Genomic DNA, 20779 nt, shown 5'->3' on the forward strand with positions numbered 1-20779 from the left:
ACCTTATCGAGATCTGACTGGACATTTGTATAACTTCTTTCAGATAGCACTTCATTTTAGATAACTGCATTACCTCAATAAATCAGAGATTGCAAGTAATAGTCTATGCCAGATCATTAATAACAATGCAAACTAAAGCAGCCAACACACTTTCCTGGGACATATGTGAAGTTGCTTCTACTTCTGTCAATGGCTTTCTAGCTGAGATAACATGCTGTGACCTCCCTACCAAGAAATACTCAGTCCTGTCACATATTTTGATTGATACCCTGTATACCTGTACTTCAGTTAGTAACAATTGGTTTGATTCTGAGTCATTGACTTTTAGGAGGTCAATAAATATTGCATACACCTGATTTCTTTGATCCTTAGAATTCAGGATGTCATGTGAGAAAAGTGCTGGTTGAGTTTTGTTTGCTCGATGTTTATGGAATCCATTCTGCTGATCGTGGAGTAAGTTATTGTGCTCAAGATACCACATTATACCAGTTTTTACATACAAACAGTACAGGATGACTTGTAATTTGTTAAATTTAAAATGTATTAATCAGGTGACTAGTTTTGATCTTGGTACGGTCATCATCAGACCATTAAAACTCCAAGGCATCAGCTGGAGAGAGTGCTGAGGAGCAGCCCACTATGTAGCAATGATAAACATAAAACATTAAGTATGCAGCAAAGATAACATTCATCATATTACAAATGTCTCCAAAAGTGTCATTTTTAGTAGAGTTTATTGTGATATAGTGTCAGGAAATGGGATGGTGGCTGCTGAATGTGCTACCTATGGATCTAGTTCTTTTACACTCATGGCTGTCTGCCAGTATGTAATGCACTATGGCCTCTGCACTATAGTGTCTGGGAAACAAAACTTGTCACACATTTTAATTTCACAGAAATTCTTCCCCTAAGGTTCAAATTGAGTTACTTTTGGTTCTACTTCTACTCTAAGTGCCTTGTTGGTTCCATCTGTAGCATTGCCAAGTTCAGGTCACATAGCTGTGAATGCCATGAAAAGTCTTCAGATTTTGTCATCATGAAATTGTGTGCGAAAACAAAAATAACGACAAGAAACACCCTAAATCAGAGATGCATTCAGTTGACTGGCAGGAAAATGCTGCTGCTTCTCAACAGAACAATCATTTGTTGAAAGCTTAAATACAACCAAAGGAAGAAAACAAAAACCCTCAAAGAAAGCAGTTAATGATTTTGCAAAAGCAAACCACAAAAAATAGATGAAAATTTTGCCAAAAGAGATGTGAATTTTACCAAAAATAGATGCTGTATTTTCTGGCCCCTGCTGATGGCATTTAGAGGCTGAAGTGTATTATTAGCAAGTTTGTTTTTGTTAGTGTATTGTGCCTGAGTTCTTACAAGTTTTATTTTGTTATGAAAAAGTCTAGTATGTCGTGTGTCTGAAAGCAGCACAATATGGATTCACTGTGCTGTTTATTAGGCAAAAATTTGAAACATGGGCTTAGGGTGAAAGTGTAGGAAGAAACTTGGTGCATCTAGATTCTATCTAAACACCGTCAAGAATCAAAATAACACAAATGCAAGCAAGGATATATTTGTAATTGCAATAGAGCACTGCATGGTAGCAAGTTTAGCCACTGATGTTACTTATCTGCACAATAAAAAATACAAAAAATGATGTATTTTGGAGAATCTTTAATGTGGTGTATCACCTATACTGAATACTTTCATAATATGCAAGCATAAATATAAAATTGAACATATATGGCAGATTAGCTTTGCACATACATAAACCAACATGGAGGCTGCAGGGTTTGCTTAAGTCAGCCAATCATAGCACAGGAACCATGTCTTCATGCAACATTACTGTTTTGTCACACAAACTCATAAATCCCAAATACTGAACACCTGTGAAAAACATTAAATATCTCAGTCTCAGAACTGAAATCGTGAGAACATTAAGCATGCAGCAAATCTTAACATTCACCACATTAAAAATCTCTCAAAAACGTGTAATTTTTAGTACAGTTTATTGTGATAAAGTGTTGGGAAATGTGGTGCCTGCAGCTAAATGTGCTACCTATAGGTCTTATCTTGGAGTTAGCTTTTGGTATTATTTAATAGCAGATTATGAAAAAGAGATACAGCCTGTAAACATTTTAATGAGTCCTGGCACCATAATTCTGATCAGTAGATTTCACGGCCTTCTCCAGTATGTAAACCATGAGCTAAGCCTGATCTAAACACTAACTTTAGTGTCACTGACAGTCTTTATATAAGAGCAGAATTTATTTGGTATTTTTGATGGATTTTCCAATAAGATTCCACTACAGTAATTATTGGAGACTCCTATAACACAAATGGCTGTGTGCTATATTAAACAGTGATTTATCTCTCCTCTCACATTCAGCTCTCTAATGATATATTTTCTTTTAGTGCTAACTTTTAGGAAGAGGACAATGATGGCTTCAATTAAAAACGGTTATTAGTGAATAACAGACTCTACTGGGTGTAAGGGTGTAAATGTGGATATTTCTATTGGTGACTTGAGGATGGTAAACTGGATGACATTACATTAGTAATTACATCATTTGCAGACTAATAATTATATCTATTACAAGTCATATATTTTTAGGTTGGATAGTATCTCCAAGTACATGTGACAAGAGCAAGCCATTATTGCTTATTTTCCCCTGGGCGACAGGTCATCCCCCTGCTGGTTCTGGGTTTAGAATAGGCCTGCGGTATTGCTGCCTGTTGTAAGAGGCGACTAAAAGGAGTCTCAAACATTTTGGCCTATATGTGATGGTCCCCTCTTGGGTTTGACCTCCATATTTCCAAATTCTTCCAAAGAGTGAGCCAATTGGGGAAGGGCGCGTTACATGGTGCATTGTGTCCATCATGCATTGAGACCTTTAGCCAGATTTCTTGTCGTCGCATTGCCGTCCCGCTCGTTCTCCATCTCTTAGGTGAGGATACATTCCTGGGTGCGATTTCCGCCTTGCACTGTGCAGTGTTGCTCTTTGCGGAGATGATGACCATGAGCTTCCTTGTACTTAATGTCCAGCACAGTAGCCAGTCTGTGGTGGTGGGGCTGCCATGTACCCTATTGGCTGTAGCCCCCTGACAACACAGGGATCACTCTGCTGATGTCTGCACTGTTAACTCCCCATGTATGCCAAGGAGTAGATGCCTATCTCACTGGGGCATCGGGAATCCCAGCAATGGCCATCTTGCCAGGTGGCCCTTTCTGAGGCTGGGTGGTGCCAGTGGGGAGGGCCCTTGGTCGGAGTGGGTGGCATAATGGCGAATGACCTGCAATTAAGCATGGTACATCATCCCTTGCTGGTGGCTAGCCACCAGCAGTCTGTAAGCGTTCTTGGGCTCAATTCAACGCTCAGGAATACGATCCCAAATCATTCCCCTCCCAGGCTGCACCGTGGAAGGAGTGTAAGGCTCAGTATGGCAGTGACAGTTATTCACCCCGGTTCCTACTTTGTACGAGAGCTGATGGGGAGCCTTTCATGTCAACACAGCCTCAATTCTTCATAGAGCATTTAGAGGACAAGTTTGGGGAGGTGGAGGGCTTGTCCAAAATGTGCTGTGGGTCAGTATTGATAAAAATGGTCATGAAGGTTACTTGCTTGTGACAAGTTGGGGGATGTTTCAGTTACCATCACACCCCATAATAATTTAAATATGGTCCAGAGTATTATTTTCCATAGGGACCATCTTTTGCAGTCTGATGACGAGTTGCGCGCTAATTTAGAGGGGCGAGTTGTTCATTTCGTCCAGCGTGTTCATCGGGGTCCGGAGGATAATCAGAATGCTACCGGTGCCTTCATCTTGGCCTTCGAGGGTGATACATTACCGGAGAAGGTCAAGGTGATGGTCTACCGCTGTGATGTCAAGCCCTATATCCCTCCCCCGATGCAGTGCTTTAAGTGTGGAAGTTCGGCCATATGTCTTCCCGCTGTACTTCCAGCCTCACATGTTGAGATTGCAGATGCCCATCACATCCCAATACTCCATGTGCCGCACTTCCCATCTGCGTCAACTGCGGAGAGCATCATTCACCTTGCTCACCAGACTGCAGGATCTTACAGAAAGATCAGAAAATCATGAAATATAAGACCCTGGACCGACAGACCTATACTGAGGCTAAGAGGAAATATGAACGACTCTATCCTGTGCGAATGACTTCCTCATATGTCGCCGCTATAACAACCGTGATAGCCCCATCAGTTCAGCGAATTCCAGTTGGCTCATCGAGCCCTACAACTCCACATGCCCCCATGTCCAAGGGGCGCACTACCCACCCTGTTGCTCCTGCTCCACCTACCTCGGGAGCAACACCCCCCCCCCTCCCCACCCCCACCCACCAGGCACGTCCGTCCCCACTTCTAAGCCGTAGAAGCGTCCAACTTCTTCGGATCCTCTTGCTCGCAAGGGGTCCTTTGGGTCCCTCTCTTCCCAGGTTTCCACAAGTGGGAAGGGTAATGCCTGGCAGTGGCATAAGTGCCCACAAGCAACTGGTCGTAGGGCTTCTCGATCCTCCTCTGTCCCAGAGACTGAATCAGTGAAGCCCTCCCAGCCAGCGAAACCCAAGGAGCAGCAAGAAAAGTCCGAGAAGACCTCTAAGACGAAGGAACTTGCAGTGGTACTCACCCCACCATAACCTACAAGCTCTGTGTCTGAGGGCGAGGTAGAGATTCTGGCATCCGCTGAGGACCTAGATCTCGCCAGACTCTCAGACACAATGGATGTCACTCGCACAGGTACTCAATCAGTGGCAGCAGGTGACCCAGCGGCATAATCTGCCTCCTCGGTCCCTTCACGTCTTTCTCGGCCATGGACAGTGTCATCCTCCGATGGACCTGCAGCAGTTTTTTTCCACCATCTTGCTGAGCTCCGACAACTTCTCAGCCTTCACCCTTTGCTCTGCATTGCTCCTCAGGAAACTTGGTTTCCGGTGATGTGAACCCCTGTCCTCTGTGGCTGTCGGGGTTATTATAGGAACCGGGCAGCTTATGAGACGGTATCAGGTGGCATCTGAATCTACGACCTTCACTCCCTTTACAGTGAGTCTGTCTGTCTACAAACACCTTTAGAGGCTGTCGCTGTTTGGGTGTGGATGCCTCAGGCTGTTACTGTCTGTAGTCTACATCTTCCACCGGATGGTGGTGTCCCGCAGCATGTCCTGGCTGCGCTGATAGCCCAATTGCCGCCACCTTTTCTGTTACTGGGTGACTTCAACGCCCATAACCCTCTGTGGGGTGGATCAGTGGTAACAGGCCTGGGCAGCATCGTTGAGCAAGTATTGGCACAGCTCGAACTTTCTCTTTTAAGTAATGGTGCCTTCACACATTTCAGTGTGGTGCATGGCATGTACTCAGCCATCGACCTTTCGATCTGCAGCCCTAGCCTATTACCATCTGTCCAATGGAGTGTGCATGATGACTTGTTCGGTAGTGACCACTTTCCGATCTTTCTGTCACTGCCACAGCGTCACTCTTCTGGGCGCCCCTGCAGATGGGCTATGAATAAGGCTGACTGGAACTTGTTCATCTCCCTTGCCACTGTTGAGCCTCTTTCCAGTGACGCCATTGATGCAGTGATTCACTTGCTCACCACCGGCATCATCACTGCCGCAGAATCTGCTATCCCCTGTTCTTCTGGGTCCCCTTGGCGGAGGACTGTGCCTTGGTGGTCACCTGAGATCGCTGAGGCGGGCACTCCAGCGTCACAAGCAGCATCCCTCATTGGAACACCTGATCGCCTTTAAACGGCTCCGTGTGCGAGCCCGCCGCCTCATTCGCCAATGCAAGGAGGAGTGCTGGGAAAGGTATGTCTCCACCATTGGGCTCCGTACCTCTCCATCGCAGGTTTGGGCCAAGATTAGGCATCTCAATGGCTATCAGACCCCCATGTGCTTTCACTGAATGAATGGAGCAGTCTGTACTGACTCTGACACAATTGCAAACCTTTTAGCAGAGCATTTTGCTCAGAGTTCTGCTGCTGTGAATTATCCACTGGCCTTCTGCTCCCTGAAAGAGCAGTTGGAACATTGGAGCTTTTCATTTCACACGTGCCACTCTGAACCGTACAATGCTTCGTTCAGTGAGTGGGAATTCCAAAGTGCCCTAGCCGCTTGCCCTGATATGGCTCCCGGGCCAGATCGCATCCAGATGCTCAAACACCTCTGCCAGCAATGCCTCCTAGACCTTTTCAACTGTATCTGGGTTGAGGGTGAGTTCCCGTTGCAATGGCGGGAAAGCGTTGTAATCCCCGTAGTGAAACCTGGCAAGAACCCACTGGAGGTGGACAGCTACCACCCCATTAGCCTCACCAACGTTCTTTGCAAGTTGCTCGAACTCATGGGTGAGCCGGAGGTTTAGTTGGCTGCTTGAGTCTTGAGGCCTGCTGGCTCCATCTCATTCTGGCTCCATCTCAGAATGGGTTCTGTAAGTTCTGCTCTGCTGCCGATAATCTGGTGTGCCTGGAGTCTGCCATCCGTATGACCTTTGCCCACCGTCAGCATCTGGTCGCCATCTTTTTTGACATGCAGAAGGCATACAATATGACATGGCGACATCACATCCTCTCTACGCTTCATGGTTGGGGTCTTCGGGATCCCCTCCCGATTTTCATACAAAATTTTCTGTCGCTTGGTTCCTTCTGTGTGCAAGTTGTGGCCTCTAATAGTTCCTCCCGAGTTCAGGAGAATGGGGACCACATGGTTGGGTTCTTCGGGATCCGCTCCCGATTTTCATACAAAATTTTCTGTCGCTTGGTTCCTTCTGTGTGCAAGTTGTGGCTTCCAATAGTTCCTCCCGAGTTCTGCTTCTTCTTGACTGCAATTAATGGCCTCAGTGTGGCGGAGAGAACGTCTGTCTCATCTTCCTTGTATGCTGACAACTTCTGCCTATGCTATAGCTCCACTGGCATTGCAGCTGTTGAACAGCAGCTGCAGGGCACTATCTGAAAGGTGCAGTCTTGGGCTGTAGCACATGGCTTCCAGTTTTCGGCTGCCAAGACCTGTGTCATGCATTTCTGCCGGCAATGCACTTTTCACCCTGAGCCACAGCCTTATCTTGATGGCGAACCTCTTGCTGTGGTGGAGATGCATCAGTTTTTGGGTTTGGTTTTCGATACCTGGTTGACTTGGCTGCCTCATATTCACCAGCTTAAACAAACATGCTGGCAGCATCTTAACGCTCTTCGTTGCTTGAGTCATACCAGCTGGGGTGCCGATCGGTCTACCCTTCTACGGCTGTACCAGGCGTTAATTCAGTCCCATCTAGATTATGGGAGCCTGGCTTACGGTTTGGCATCCCCTTCTGCATTGCAGTTGCTGGACCCCATCCTGCACAGCGAGATCCGACTCACCACTGGAGCTTTCCGGACAATCCCTGTCAACAGCATACTTGTGGAGTCAGGTGTCCCTCCATTGCAGTTTTGGCGTCAATGTTTACTAGCCGCTTATGCTACACACGTTTGTAGCTTGCCCGGGAATCCTAATTATCGTCTCCTGTTCCCTCAGTTGGTCGGCCATGTTCCAGAACTGCGGCCCCAGTCGGGGTGTACGATCACAGTTCGTGTCGGAGCTCTTCTCTCTGGGCTTGAGGTTTCTCGACTTCCACCTCTTTTCCGGGCCCCTCTGCATATACCCCCATGGTGTGTGCCTTGCTCGTGCCTTCGGATCGATTTGGCACACGGCCTGAAGGACTCAGTCCCTCCTGAGGCCCCCTGCCACAGCTTTTGTTCAGTCCTTGCCGCAGTTCAAGGCTCTGACGTTGTCTATACTGATATTTTGATGGTTGCTGGTCATGTTGGTTATGCTCTTACTCTAGGGGATCATTATGAACAGTGCTCATTGCCGGCTGGCTGCAGTGTTTTCACTGCTGAGCTGGTCGCCATCTCTCATGCCCTAGAGTATATCCGCTTCTGCTCAGGTGAGGCCTTCGTTATCTGTAGTGACTCCCTGAGCAGTTTACGAGCTATCGACCAGTGTTTCCCTTGCTCTCATCTGGTGATGGCTATCCAGGAGTCCCTCCATATTCTTGCTCGTTGCGGCCGCTCTGTGGTCTTTGTGTGGACTCCGGGGCATGTAGGCATCCTGGGAAATGAACGTGTTACAGGCCATACAGGCTGTCGGTGCACTAGCCTTGGAGATTGGCCTTTTGGAGAGTGACCTCAGGTCAGTTTTGAGACAGAAGGTACTTCGCACCTGGGGTGAAGAATGGCACAACCTTCATTCACCCAACAAACTTTGGGCCATCAAGGAGGCTACCAGTGCATGGTGCTCCTCCTTGTGGGTCTCTCGCAAGGACTCTGTTGTCCTCTGCCGACTGTGCATTGGCCACACCTGGATAACGCACAGCTATTTATTGTGCCATGAGGACCTACCTTTATGTTGCTGCAGGGTCACCTTTGACTGTGGTCCACATCTTGTTGGACTGCCCGCTTTTAACTCCGCTCAGGCAGACGTTTGCACTGCCTGATAAGCTTCCTGCACTTTTATCAGATGACGTTGCCATGGCAGATTTAGTTTTGAGTTTTATTTGTGCAAGGGGTTTTTATCGCTTGATCTAAGTGTTTGTCCTTTTTTTGTGTTGTCTGCCTTTGGCCTACGGTTTTAGACTGGGGTTTTTAGTGCATTTCTTGGTGGTTGGCTTTTCCTTTTTTGTTTCTATGGTCGGCCAACCATTGTCACACTCGGTGTTATTTTAATTCCTTTTGTCTGGTCTCTGTGTCTTTCTTGTCCTGTGTCATCTCTTGTCATCTCCATTGTTTGTTGTTATTCCTTGTGGGGGGGTTTCAAGTTCATGGAAAAAGGGACCGATGGCCCTAGTAGTCTGGTTCCTTTAATCCCACAAACCAACCAGCGGCAGGTCAGGTACTGAAGTGTGGACACCTGGATGCAAAACAGTTAATCTATATTAACAGGTGTAGTTCACTTAGTGGTGCAGTTACAGCCATCCAGAAAACATCAGTAAGTAAAGTTTGTGATGTTTTTGTGGAAAGACCATTCAATGCATGGAAAAAAACAATTAGCCCACTGATGTGTGTACATGTTAAGATAACACATGTAAATATATCTGTGCTTAAACCCATTATATATGGTTTATTACTGAAGTTGTTACTGGGTTCAAACAATATAAATATACTGCTGTCCAAAAGTAAAGCAACAAACTGCTATTTCCCCATCCTGTGTCTAATTCATGATATAATCATACAAACTGTCTACAGATGTCTGTACGATTGTGTTCTGCACAGAAGACAGCATTTTGGGCAATGAAAACCCACGCCAATAGTGACGTCAGGGCACCTATCAAATGGAGTAGCGCTTGATGGGTAGTCCGGCATCCACAATTGCTGTGTACACTGTCACAGACAGTGTAGTTTGGCACAGAGAAGATGCCTAGCAGACTCTCTGTGGTGGAGGGCCATAGGAAGAATGGAAGCAGGACAGTCACAAACTCGTGTGGCCTGATGGCTTAACGTGCATTGTTTTGTTGTTTCTCGGATGTGGCAAGCATTTATACAGACCAAAACTGTATAACAAAGACCACATGTGACATCACAAAAGAGAGAACCGTTATTTGGCTGCAAGGGCACGACAGTACCACCTTAGTACTGCACAGAAACTGGAATCTGACCTCTCAGCATCCACTGGATGTGCCGTATCAAGGCAAATGGTGTAGAAAATCAACATGTCTCTCTTTCAGTTTTGGAGTGAGTTGCTGTGACATCCATCTTGCAAACTCTTTGTCAAAGGTAAGCACATCGTGAACAATGTGATGTGTTGAGCCATGACTAATATTCAGATATATGACTATTTCATCCACCGTCACACAACAGTTCTCCTTCACAGTAGCTTCAACTGCTGTAGTAGATTCTGGTGCCACAATGCAGTGTGCCTGATCCAGGCAGTGAGCGTCTGTCAGAGCATTCACGCCATTTCCAAATTTTCTACTCCTTTCATGCACTTGCTGCAGTGATACATTTGCATTATCACAATGGACCTTCTTTTCTTGATGAGTTTCAATAAGTTCCATACCTTCAGTCCTCAGATAACGTATGACAGGTGTGTGTTGCAAAGCAGGGCAGCCATTTTAAACTGGTATTGTGGCCTCATTTTGCTTGTCTTAATATGCTTGTAGGGCATACTGTATGTTATTGGTACCAATACTGGCAACTTACAGACTATTGGCATGAAATATCAATACTTAATTACACTTTTAAGGTTTTAGGCTACGACACCCTATCTTTGTTCCTTCATGTCCTCCACAACCCAGCATACCACATTCCTGGATGTTGATCTCCTCCTCTTTGATGGCTCCATCTGCACCTCTGTCCATATTAAACCCACCAACCACCAACAGTACCTGGCTTTCAACAGCTGTCATCCCTTTCACACCAAAAAATCCCTCCCATACAGCCTGGCCATCTGGGATGGCATATCTGCATTGATGAGAACTACCTTGCTCAGTATGCTGAAAGTCTCACTAAGGCCTCACAGACAGGCTCTATCCCCCCAGACCTAGTCCACAAACACGTCTCCTCTGTCATTTCCTCTCAAACCCCCCCTTCATCTCCCGATGCCACGCCGAACTGGATCAGCTGAACCACATTCTTCGCCAGGGCTTTGATTACCTATCATCATGCCCTGAAATGAGGGACATCCTACCAGAGATCCTTCCCACCCCTCCTAAAGTGCTGTTCCATCACCCACCCAACCGCCACAACATCCTAGTCCACACCTATGCCACTCCCAATCCCAATCCCTTGCCACAGCAATCATATCCCTCTGGAAGACCCAGGTGGAAAGCCTGCCCAATCCATCCACCCAGCACTTCCTATTCCAGTCCTGTCACAGGTTTGTCCTACCCCGTCAGGGACCTGGATCTGCTGCAATCATTGCTCAGCTTTTTGTATGGGCTTGACTGCCAATATATTGCAGCCAATGCACAGTATTGTTTATCTGTTCCAATGTGTGGGCTTCGGTAATGTTCCCAAGAGGTGAATTCCAGTCTAATGATGTGGAGCAACTGTACCAGGATTGATGCCAGATATGCTGGGGGCAACTGAGGCGAATGGTTCCGTTGCTGGCATTCCATATAGTAGATTACATAATGTCTCATATATTGAAATAGACCTGGCCAATGATATCTGTGTCTGTTTTATCAAGCATATTTGTACTTGGAGCATCATGAAAATATTTCACTACAGCTGGTCATAAATCAGCAATGATAATGAGACCTCCACTCACATTGGTGGCCGTGTGTGTGTGTGTGTGTGTGTGTGTGTGTGTGTGTGTGTGTGTGTGTGTGTGTGTGTTTCGTCCAGTAGCTTACCTGTCCTCCAACAATCCACTACTGAATGTCTTACTCAGTGCTTCCTCTATGTATTAAGTAGCAATATATTTTAATGTATACTGTTATTCTATGTCAAATTTTCCATTGTTTTATTGAACCTATACATTCATAGAATATTTAAGACCTTAGCAATATAAAATTAATAAGTAAGTCCCAGAACCTTACGGAAATCACACAATTGCAGGTTGGATTGAACCATGTATTGACAGGTACTGATCATGTTCACTTACTGGAGTCTCTTCCACATGCTTGTCACTGATTGGCTGTCATTTAATGGGCATAACTCCACAATGGTACATTTCTGAATTTTGGATACCTGGAAAATTTTGATTGATTAGACATCGCTAACTTGGTCTGATCTTACCACCAGGTTGTTTTGCTCCACCTTGTAGATTACTTTCCAAAGGATAAAACAGTACTTGTTGATTGTCACACAAGTATTCTGCTTCTGCCAAATGATAAAAGCACATGAGAAGAGGCCTGTGCTGAAAGAGGAAAAATAATCAGATTTGCCAGAACATAGCACCTACCTGCAAAGAAGCTTTGGCAATGGGGAAACTGGCAGAATTTAAATACAAACACTTGAAACATACAAACTGTTGACTAGATATGGCACCTTTGCACTTGTTCCCACATCTAAATAAATTTGTCTCAAAAATATTTTGAATCCAATGAAGAGGTTGTAACAATATATGGAAACGTGTTGGACAGTGCACATTGAATGAAAAGGGAACAAAATGGAAAACTGAGTGTTTTTGCTCAAAAAATCCTAGTATTTAATCAACAGGAAATGGACTTTTTTCTTTTATCCTCATGTGTAAACAGAAAAAGAGGTACACTATGTCTCTGAGAGAATGTTACTCCATTCACTGGTTTTGTTGTAAATGCAAGTAATGTAGGGTACATTAAATTACTTGTGCTTCGAGCAGACCAGTGAATAAAATAATATCCTCTCAAAAAATATTACTTTCTTTTTCCAGTAGAGGTGTGCCAAGTATTCCTCAGTACGTGTTCCAATGATGGTATCACTTGTAAATACCGACGGATACTTATGCCAAATGATTTTTATGTTTCTATGATCAGAAGATATGTGCTGTGCATTGAAATACATTCCATAAACAAAATTTAAGGAATATAGCAACAAACTGTAACAGGTAGCAGTTTCTGCAAAAGGGAAATTTGAATTGAAATAGACAGACACTGCTGTAAAATAGTCAATACAGTATGTCAATAAATTAATGCTTATTTGTGTTGTTACACATCATTTCGTACATCACAGTGACAAGTTCATTTCATTCAGACATTTTTCTCACGATCATATGACAATATCATGTACTAATGAACCAAAATTATTTCTTTCCAGCAAGCGCATGTCGGATACAGCTGAAGAAATATGGGAATATTCTCATCGTTATTGGGAATGCAGAAAAAACCCAGGCTTTGTTAACATGTCATTTGAAGCCATTTGGTAGCATTATATATTTAATCGTTACATTGTTGTGTGGTTTTACAAATATGTGCTTATGTATCTTTTGAAGAGCAATCCCATTGTGTGTGATGAGTAATGAATAAGGCTTTTGTTGAGATCAGGAAACTAATTAATACTTAGCATCTAAATGTAGATAAGTAAGTTTCTGGACACTAATCTTTAGTATATATATATATGTAAACCTAATTTTGGAACGCTCATGACATTAAGTTCCCAAAGCAAAGTAGTGTTGGTGTGTGTGTGTGTGTGTGTGTGTGTGTGTGTGTGTGTGTGTGTCACTATATATAATCCACAGATTTTTGTCTGTATTCATTGAATTAATGGTGAAATTTATCTGTTGTCTTACGTACTTTTGAGCATTTCTAAATCCGTCAGTCATATATTTTTGAGAGTTCTGGCAGCTTTCAATTATAAGTACTTGAAATATGTAGCATGTATGATCAGTACTATTTCCATGTCCAAAATGTGGTTGTGTGATACATATGTATTGTTACATTAAGTTCACAGTGCTTTATTTCCTATCAGGTGGCCTACGTCTGCACAACGGATACATCTTTGAGTCAGATAAAAGTGTAACATGTGCAGGGGCCTTGATTTTGTTGTGCATAATCAATCTAATAATTCCCATGATAATGAAATATCGAGTGGTGCTTGTAGTATGTAAGTCTTAGGCAAAGTTCATATAACTAGCCTCTCAAATGTGAAATATCTTTGTACTCAGGACAGTTTTAGATCAGGACTGTCCTAAAAAAATTAATAGCAGCTAAGTGGAGATAAATGCAGTGAATTAGTGAGAGAGTTCAATCATTATGCTATGTCAATGTGACCAGAAGATTGAGTTTATTCATAGATAAGATTTGTACTGTGAGAAAAGTATTTTTTTCCCATTTGAGAGAGGCGATTTAAATCTTCCTTCTATTTAATGTGTGGAGGGATTTATGTTGATAATCTTACTGTTAATTTTAAAAAAGAAGATACTATTGCTAATTTTCCATAGCCTAATTTGTGTTAGAAATGCTATCATGAACATGATAAATGTGCATTGTTATATTCTTATATTTGTCTGATTGAATCAGTTGTGTAAAAAAGAAAAGTCAAAACTGTGCATTAAAAATGACATTGAGCCTTGGTACCTATTTGGCAGTTTCATAGTAACTGGTGATATATTTTAATATATACTTGTAAACTATATTATTGGATTGTTTATATTGTTAAGGTTTGAAGGATGTAATAGAAAAGTTTATTAGGTGTGTGTGTGTGTGTGTGTGTGTGTGTGTGTGTGTGTGTGTGTGTGTGTGTGATGTTTCACAGTTTAACATTTTTTTTGGAGAAAATAGTAGTATTTTTCTCTTGGCCCCAGTTTGCTGTCTTATGTAATTAGTTTTCTTCCTTTATGTTATTCAGCACACAATCTCTGAGTAAGCATTACAGCACACTGGCTTAGAACCATTTCCACTTTGATACCATAATAATAAAAAAGGAAATTAATTGCATTTGATGAAAAAGTATGCCAAATTGTTATTTCTGAATTTTTTAAATGCCTGACTCCATAAGAATTTTTCCTCTCGCTTCCATGTATTACTATAATGTTCTAATATGCCCTACTCTGGGCAGCTAATGTCTTGCCTGTTGTCTTCTGTAAGCTGAATTGGTTCCCCAATAGTCCGTCCTTTGAACTTAATTGATGCTAATACTTTTCTGTGTAAAACACCAATAACAAGTTTGTTCAGTATTCTTTGTCTTAGGGAGTTAGGTTTTTAATTATTTACTTATTTCTTTGATACTAGAGTTAAACAACTGAAGCAATGTTACTTTGTCTCTTCTTACTTTTGTTAAGTGGCAGCCTTGACTGAGTCTTAATTTTTATAGGTATTATACATAAGTTTCACTTAAGACATTATGACATATTATTGTTGTTAAACTACCTCATTGCTGCATTTTCCCACACCACATTTAAAAGAGTCAATCTCTTAGGCATTTTATTTAACATCTGTCCTAAATATATCAAGTCATTTTTAAAATTTGGTAATAGATAGCCATTTAATCTCAATCTACACATTAGATATCCGCTACATGTCTCATTCCTTATGTAGTCACGTGCAATGGGCATTTACTGGAATCTCAGGTATGAAGTGTTAGGTCTTAATACATATGAGATAGTGGACTGATTATGACATTACTTAAAAGCACATGGAACAGAAATGGTAAATCCTGAACATTAAGAGCTTGATAAATTCTTCAACAATTGGGTACAGTAGAGAGATAAAAAGATCATTCAGAGCTCCACCTGATATTAATGAGCCTAGCTGTGACATTTTATTTGTGAGCAGTTCATCTGTGTCTCCCCCCCCCCCTTTCTCTGTCAATCATCCCCCTTACCCCCACCTAGTTACCAAACATTTGTTTTGTTGTTACTGTTTAATAATATGTTCCATAGGTCACATCTATAATTAAGATTTTCATATGGCTCATATGCATTGTGTAAACAATTGCTTGTGGCAGTACAGGATTAATTTCTCCTCTGTGTATGGCTTCTGAATACTTACTTTCAAATATGTCAAATCTTTTATTATTTCAAGCTTGTGTGCTACGTTTAAACTCAGTATCACTACTTGATCATTGTATTTTTCTTCTTATTTCATCATGCTACAAAATTAGTCTACTCTTGTGTGTTTACTTTAAAATTTCACACCCCCAAACACTTGCCCCCAAGCAGAAAATTTCACTTCACGTCAGTAGCAGTGTGAATTCTGGGAGTGATGACCATCCTTTAGTTGCAGCAGGACTATTACGTCCTTCTTCTAATCTGTGAACTTCTATCTCAGCCATGATTTCATTTCACCAGGGACACCCATATACCAGCTTCTGTGCTGGATGAATTTCAAATGGACATAGTTTTTCAGATAAATCTTGAATATTTTCAACACCTGGTCCATCTTGATGGCACCCGATATGCTCTGAGAGAATGATTAATTCTTCTCATTCCATGATTACTTTATAACACATTTGCGTTTGATGGTTTTAGCTCAATCAACAGACAAAGTTGACATGACCCATTGCATACTATCGGTTTCTTGTCCCTCTCAGCTTCGCAAGAAAATTGCAGTGTTTCTGAGAACTTGGCATTTATTGCAGCTATAAATTATGCCATTGACTTTACTATATTTGTTGGTGCTTTCTTATCTGTTGATATTTATGTTTCAAAAATTATGTTTATAAATTTTATGGTAAATTTGTTGGCCCCAGATATCTACACAATTGAATGTGTGTACCCTTTATTAAAATTTTGTGTAGAAATTTGTTCAGCAAGGGATTCATGCGATTGTTCTTTTTTATGGAGACCCTTTAAAATGGGAGATTATCTGGAAGTTTTCACATGTATTAGACTTCCATAGGTTTTACATAAAAATTATATTATGAATCGTCACATCTTTAAAAATTTCCAAATTTATCAACAGTATTTTCACTTAATTAGGTCATATGTTATCTTTTATATATAAAATATTAACTGAGGCAACACTTGTGCACATTGATGCGATTGCTGGAGACTGCTGTAATGTCATACTTTTACAGTCTAGATACACTGAGTTGTTTGTAATGAAATGTAATTATTCAGCAGAGCACTTCAAGTGTAAGATTGTGTCTTGCCTGTATTATAAACCACGTGACTTCTCTCTCCACTGCCATAAACTCAGTCATGAATGGAAACTGATTAAAATGCTGATTATATTATTTCACTCTGTGGAATTTTGAAACAGTGGTGCTACTGTAACCATTTTATTATCATGTCAGATAACTGAATCAATAAAATTTTGTCAGAGTTCAAAGGATTCTTTCTTATTTTCGTTTGATTCATATATTTTATATATTATTTTTCATATGCAACATGTTAGTATGTAGTTATGGATATGTTTTAATTTTTTTCACATTATGTGCCTGGAACAAATGTCAGATGGGAGGCAAATGTGAAATGTTGTATTTAATTTCTGTACTGACTATCAAAGACAGAAAACACTGACTATCAAAGACAGAAAACACTAAACATAACTGCATACTACGTGAAAGAGAGCTGCACTGTTTGAAAACATTTGCATAGATAGCGTTACTGAGGCCACGTCTTTGAAGCTGGTGAAAAAACAGATCTGACCAGGAAAAACTTATAGTTGGAAACATAATGGTTTTAAAATCAAATCTTAAATTTTTAAACAAACCACCACACCCTTCGCTATTGTTATTTCCTCTGTCAAAATGCGGGAACGGAAAAGTGAAATACAATGAGCAAAGAAACTGAGAGCCAAAGTCAACCTATTCTTCTTCGGATGCTTGCTGTGTAGACATATTGTCAAACATTTGCAAAAGAGTGTGACTTGTAAACAAAATCAAAGCAATATTTGTTTCAAAATAATTTATAAAATCCTCCAATTATATATTAATTTAATATTTCACGATGTCAACTGTATTTTATTTGAAACAGTCATAATAATTTGTATGTGATGAGAATAATACAGTAGACTGCCACTATTACCAATATTTGTTACCATTCCTCCTAATTATTATTATTGTTATTATTATTATTACTGTTATTTTTTCTTTGTTTGATGGAGTATCAATATGTTATGGCACTAATTATTAGTTATTAAAATTTGGCACAGCTGTATGTTGCAAATTTTTCACTGTTCTGTAAGGCCTTATTGACAGAATGCTTATGCTGTAGTTTTTTAAGCTGTATTTAAATTTTTTATATGCCACTACTAAGTATCGTCAAATGAACTTATAGTACAGTATTTTTTATAACAGAATCTAAATTACCCAACCAAGTCATACGATTTCATTTAATACCTTTTTAATGGGGTCTATGCACACAAATAACGAAATAGCCACAGATATTACCACTATTAATGTTTGTATTTCTGTAAAATAGAAATTGTTGATACATAATTTCCTGTATTTGCCTACAGCTTAGACATTTTTAAGCTAGTTAGGCCTATGCCCTGGTTTGATTACCATATAAAAACATGATGGCTTTGGAATGCATGATTCACATTTTTTTCTTTAGTGTAAATGTGTTTAAATATGTAATAACTGACTTTTCAAAATATAAATGTTGAACATCTTTAAGCTTTTGAGCAGCTCGTAGAACCATTTGTACTAACAGTTCCTTTAAGATATGTGTCCATTCTTATAGAAATATCAATGCTCAAACTACTTAATATTAGAATGAAATTGTTAGTTGACCATGATGTACTTAATCACATTCCATAACAACCCTTCAAGTGGGATTACCTGAAGCACCTATTTAATGAAATCTTATTAAACCTCTCCAAGGGCTGTGTTAGAATAATAAATATATAATGTACACTTAAATGCTTAGATATAGGCTGCTACTCATAAAATTGAGCTGAATATTATGATTTGACAGTAGATATGAGATAGGTAAATCACTTGTCATTGTTGTTAGTAATGAGAAAGACATAAACATGATATTGTTACTAGAATGAATCTTTTATAATTGACAATAATGTGCATTGCACACATTATCTGTACATTTATTGAGGACTGTTTTGTTAATTATGTTATTCTACTTAAAAAATTGTCTCCATTTGGTTCTTCAAGTGAAGTTTTTCTTTATGTTTACTTGCTAGTATAATATTATGAAAAATGTTTAAAAAATGAAAAGGAAAAACAACATAGTTTTGGGACAACTCTTTCTGTAAGCTGTGGTATGATTTAAAAAAAATTGTATAATGTAAAATTTTATATATGCTGTAATGTGGGAAAAGCTACTGCAAGAGGGGGAAAAAGGAACTTGTTGAAGGTGGGTAACAATACGATAAGAAATGGAAGGGTGAGATTATTTTTATGCAGCTTAAATTACATTCCTTATAAAGTATGTTTAGCCATGCTTAATGAAACATAAAGTAAAACAAGAACTGAAATGTAATTTAATTTCAACAAAGAGATTGATATCACATTTTACTTATGGTGTATGTATAAAGCAGAAATATGCAGATTTTATGTGAAGAGAATTATGTAACATAAAGCCACAAACTGTTGTGGTTCTGTTGGCATTGTTTTTAAGTGACATGACTACTTAAATTGAATAAAGTACTTAATTCCTAATTATTTTATCTCAGAGAAAGCACTGTTTATGTTCATATAGTGGTGTAATATATGTGATACCCTTAATCTTTCTGGATTATTTAAGTACAAATGTAACAATAAATAACTGAAAGTAAACAGTTGGAAAATTTTATTTTTTCTAGCTGGTCGGTGGATCGTCACAAAGCATCAACCTTGTTGTGGGAGCCTATGTATTCTGAATTGAGACAGTAGTCTGAATGCTGGCATGTATTTGAGATTATTGAGTGATTGTTTTTTGGCAATTCTCATATTCAATGCACTATTCCAACATGGCTAATGACCTAAACTTCCATCCTGGCATGTCACTTATTTCTTCAGAAGCTTTCTTGCAAATCATGCTGGTCGAGGATGATCCATACATATTATAAAAATGGATGGATGGATGTATATGTTCAACATCTCCTAAACCACTGAACTGCTTTCAACCAAACGTGGTACACAGATCCTTTACTGCAAGGCAAGAATTGCTGTGCGAGTAAGAACCACCTACCTGTCATAATTTAGGAGATATGACATCATAAGCAGTGAGATACATGAAAACAACCGCATCATGTGTGACATTTAAATTTATCACTTCTGTGCTGCTAACTCTATTCACAAAATTATATCATGGTACCACACATAGTTCAGGAGATATGATATCATAAACAGTAAGTTGTGGGAAAAACTGCTGCATTGTACATGATGTTTAAAAAATTTGCTTCTTTGCTAATAACTCTTATCATAAATCATTTAGCTCACAGTATCCACATACAACACTGAAACTCCCTGACACCTGACTGTGCTTTCTACAGCTTTCAACTTCTAAGTGCAAATGGCTAAATGGCTGTAGCTGAAAACAATAGCTGTCTATAGAGCTGTGAATAGACTTTACCACAGAGATGCTTACAAAATCACATTGTGGACATGCGAAGCAGTTGGACCCAGTGTACAGAAACAGTTTCATAATTGCAAAGATGTTTTCACGAATACATGGAAATGTTATTTTTTTATATTACAGTACAAACACAGTTCCTTTTTGTTTTTATTTATAATATAAAACTGGCAAAATGAATACCTGGGCAATGCTGGCTGTGTCAGCTAGTACTAGTATGTTTTGTTTACTTTCGCTATGTTGACTTACAAGATAAACTTTGAGGCTGATGGTACTGCAATCAATAAAGTATTTATTGTAGAATAATGTGCATAAGAATAATACATGCAGTTGATAACCAATACTCTTGAATACCTAATCATTCTTACACTTACATGATAATAATTTTATCCTTTAGTGTTATTCATAGAAAGATAGTTTTAAATAAGATGTGTACTATATCATAACAAAACAATGTATTCAGTTTTCACGTACATTCAGTATCGCCATTGACATGCAAAATATTTTAACAATTTGCTCATAGACTTGAGAGAGGAAGTTAAAAATTTGTAGATATCCAGAACTAACTTAAAAGCACATCTTATTACTCACTATTTGATAAATTATATGAATAATTGGGTTGTAGTTTTAAAAATCCATGTTAATCAGTACTGTGGAAAAAATCACTGGAAATAAACCTCTATATAAAGGAGATCACTTCAGAAGCAATTGTTCATTCTGCAGCTAAGTTCATGCAAGACCCTTGCTAAATAATCATGCAGTTATAACATTTGTGCAAAGACAAAGAAAGAGAAACTTTTTTTTTCTGTTGTAGAAATGATTTTTTTTCCCTCTAAATACATGCCTCTTAAATTTACTGACTTTTGAAAATTGTCAAATTAGTTTAGGAATTTTTTTCATTCAGATATTGGTAAAGAA

General features: G+C 40.0%; 1 protein-coding gene across 1 annotated transcript in view; it reads left to right on the forward strand.

Moving 5' to 3' along the window:
- The window catches only part of LOC126092630 (oxysterol-binding protein-related protein 6-like), a 262237-nt gene extending 241709 nt beyond the window's left edge, over positions 1–20528 (forward strand). Inside the window, exon 19 of the mRNA XM_049908352.1 lies at positions 12721–20528. Within this exon, the coding sequence (XP_049764309.1) occupies positions 12721–12829 (109 nt within the window). The 3' untranslated portion in view covers positions 12830–20528. The remainder of the gene's footprint in view (positions 1–12720) is intronic.
- The last annotated feature ends 251 nt before the right edge of the window (positions 20529–20779 follow it).

The sequence above is a fragment of the Schistocerca cancellata genome, chromosome 7 (assembly GCF_023864275.1).
Source record: "Schistocerca cancellata isolate TAMUIC-IGC-003103 chromosome 7, iqSchCanc2.1, whole genome shotgun sequence".
In the NCBI taxonomy this organism is placed as follows: Eukaryota; Metazoa; Arthropoda; class Insecta; order Orthoptera; family Acrididae; genus Schistocerca; species Schistocerca cancellata.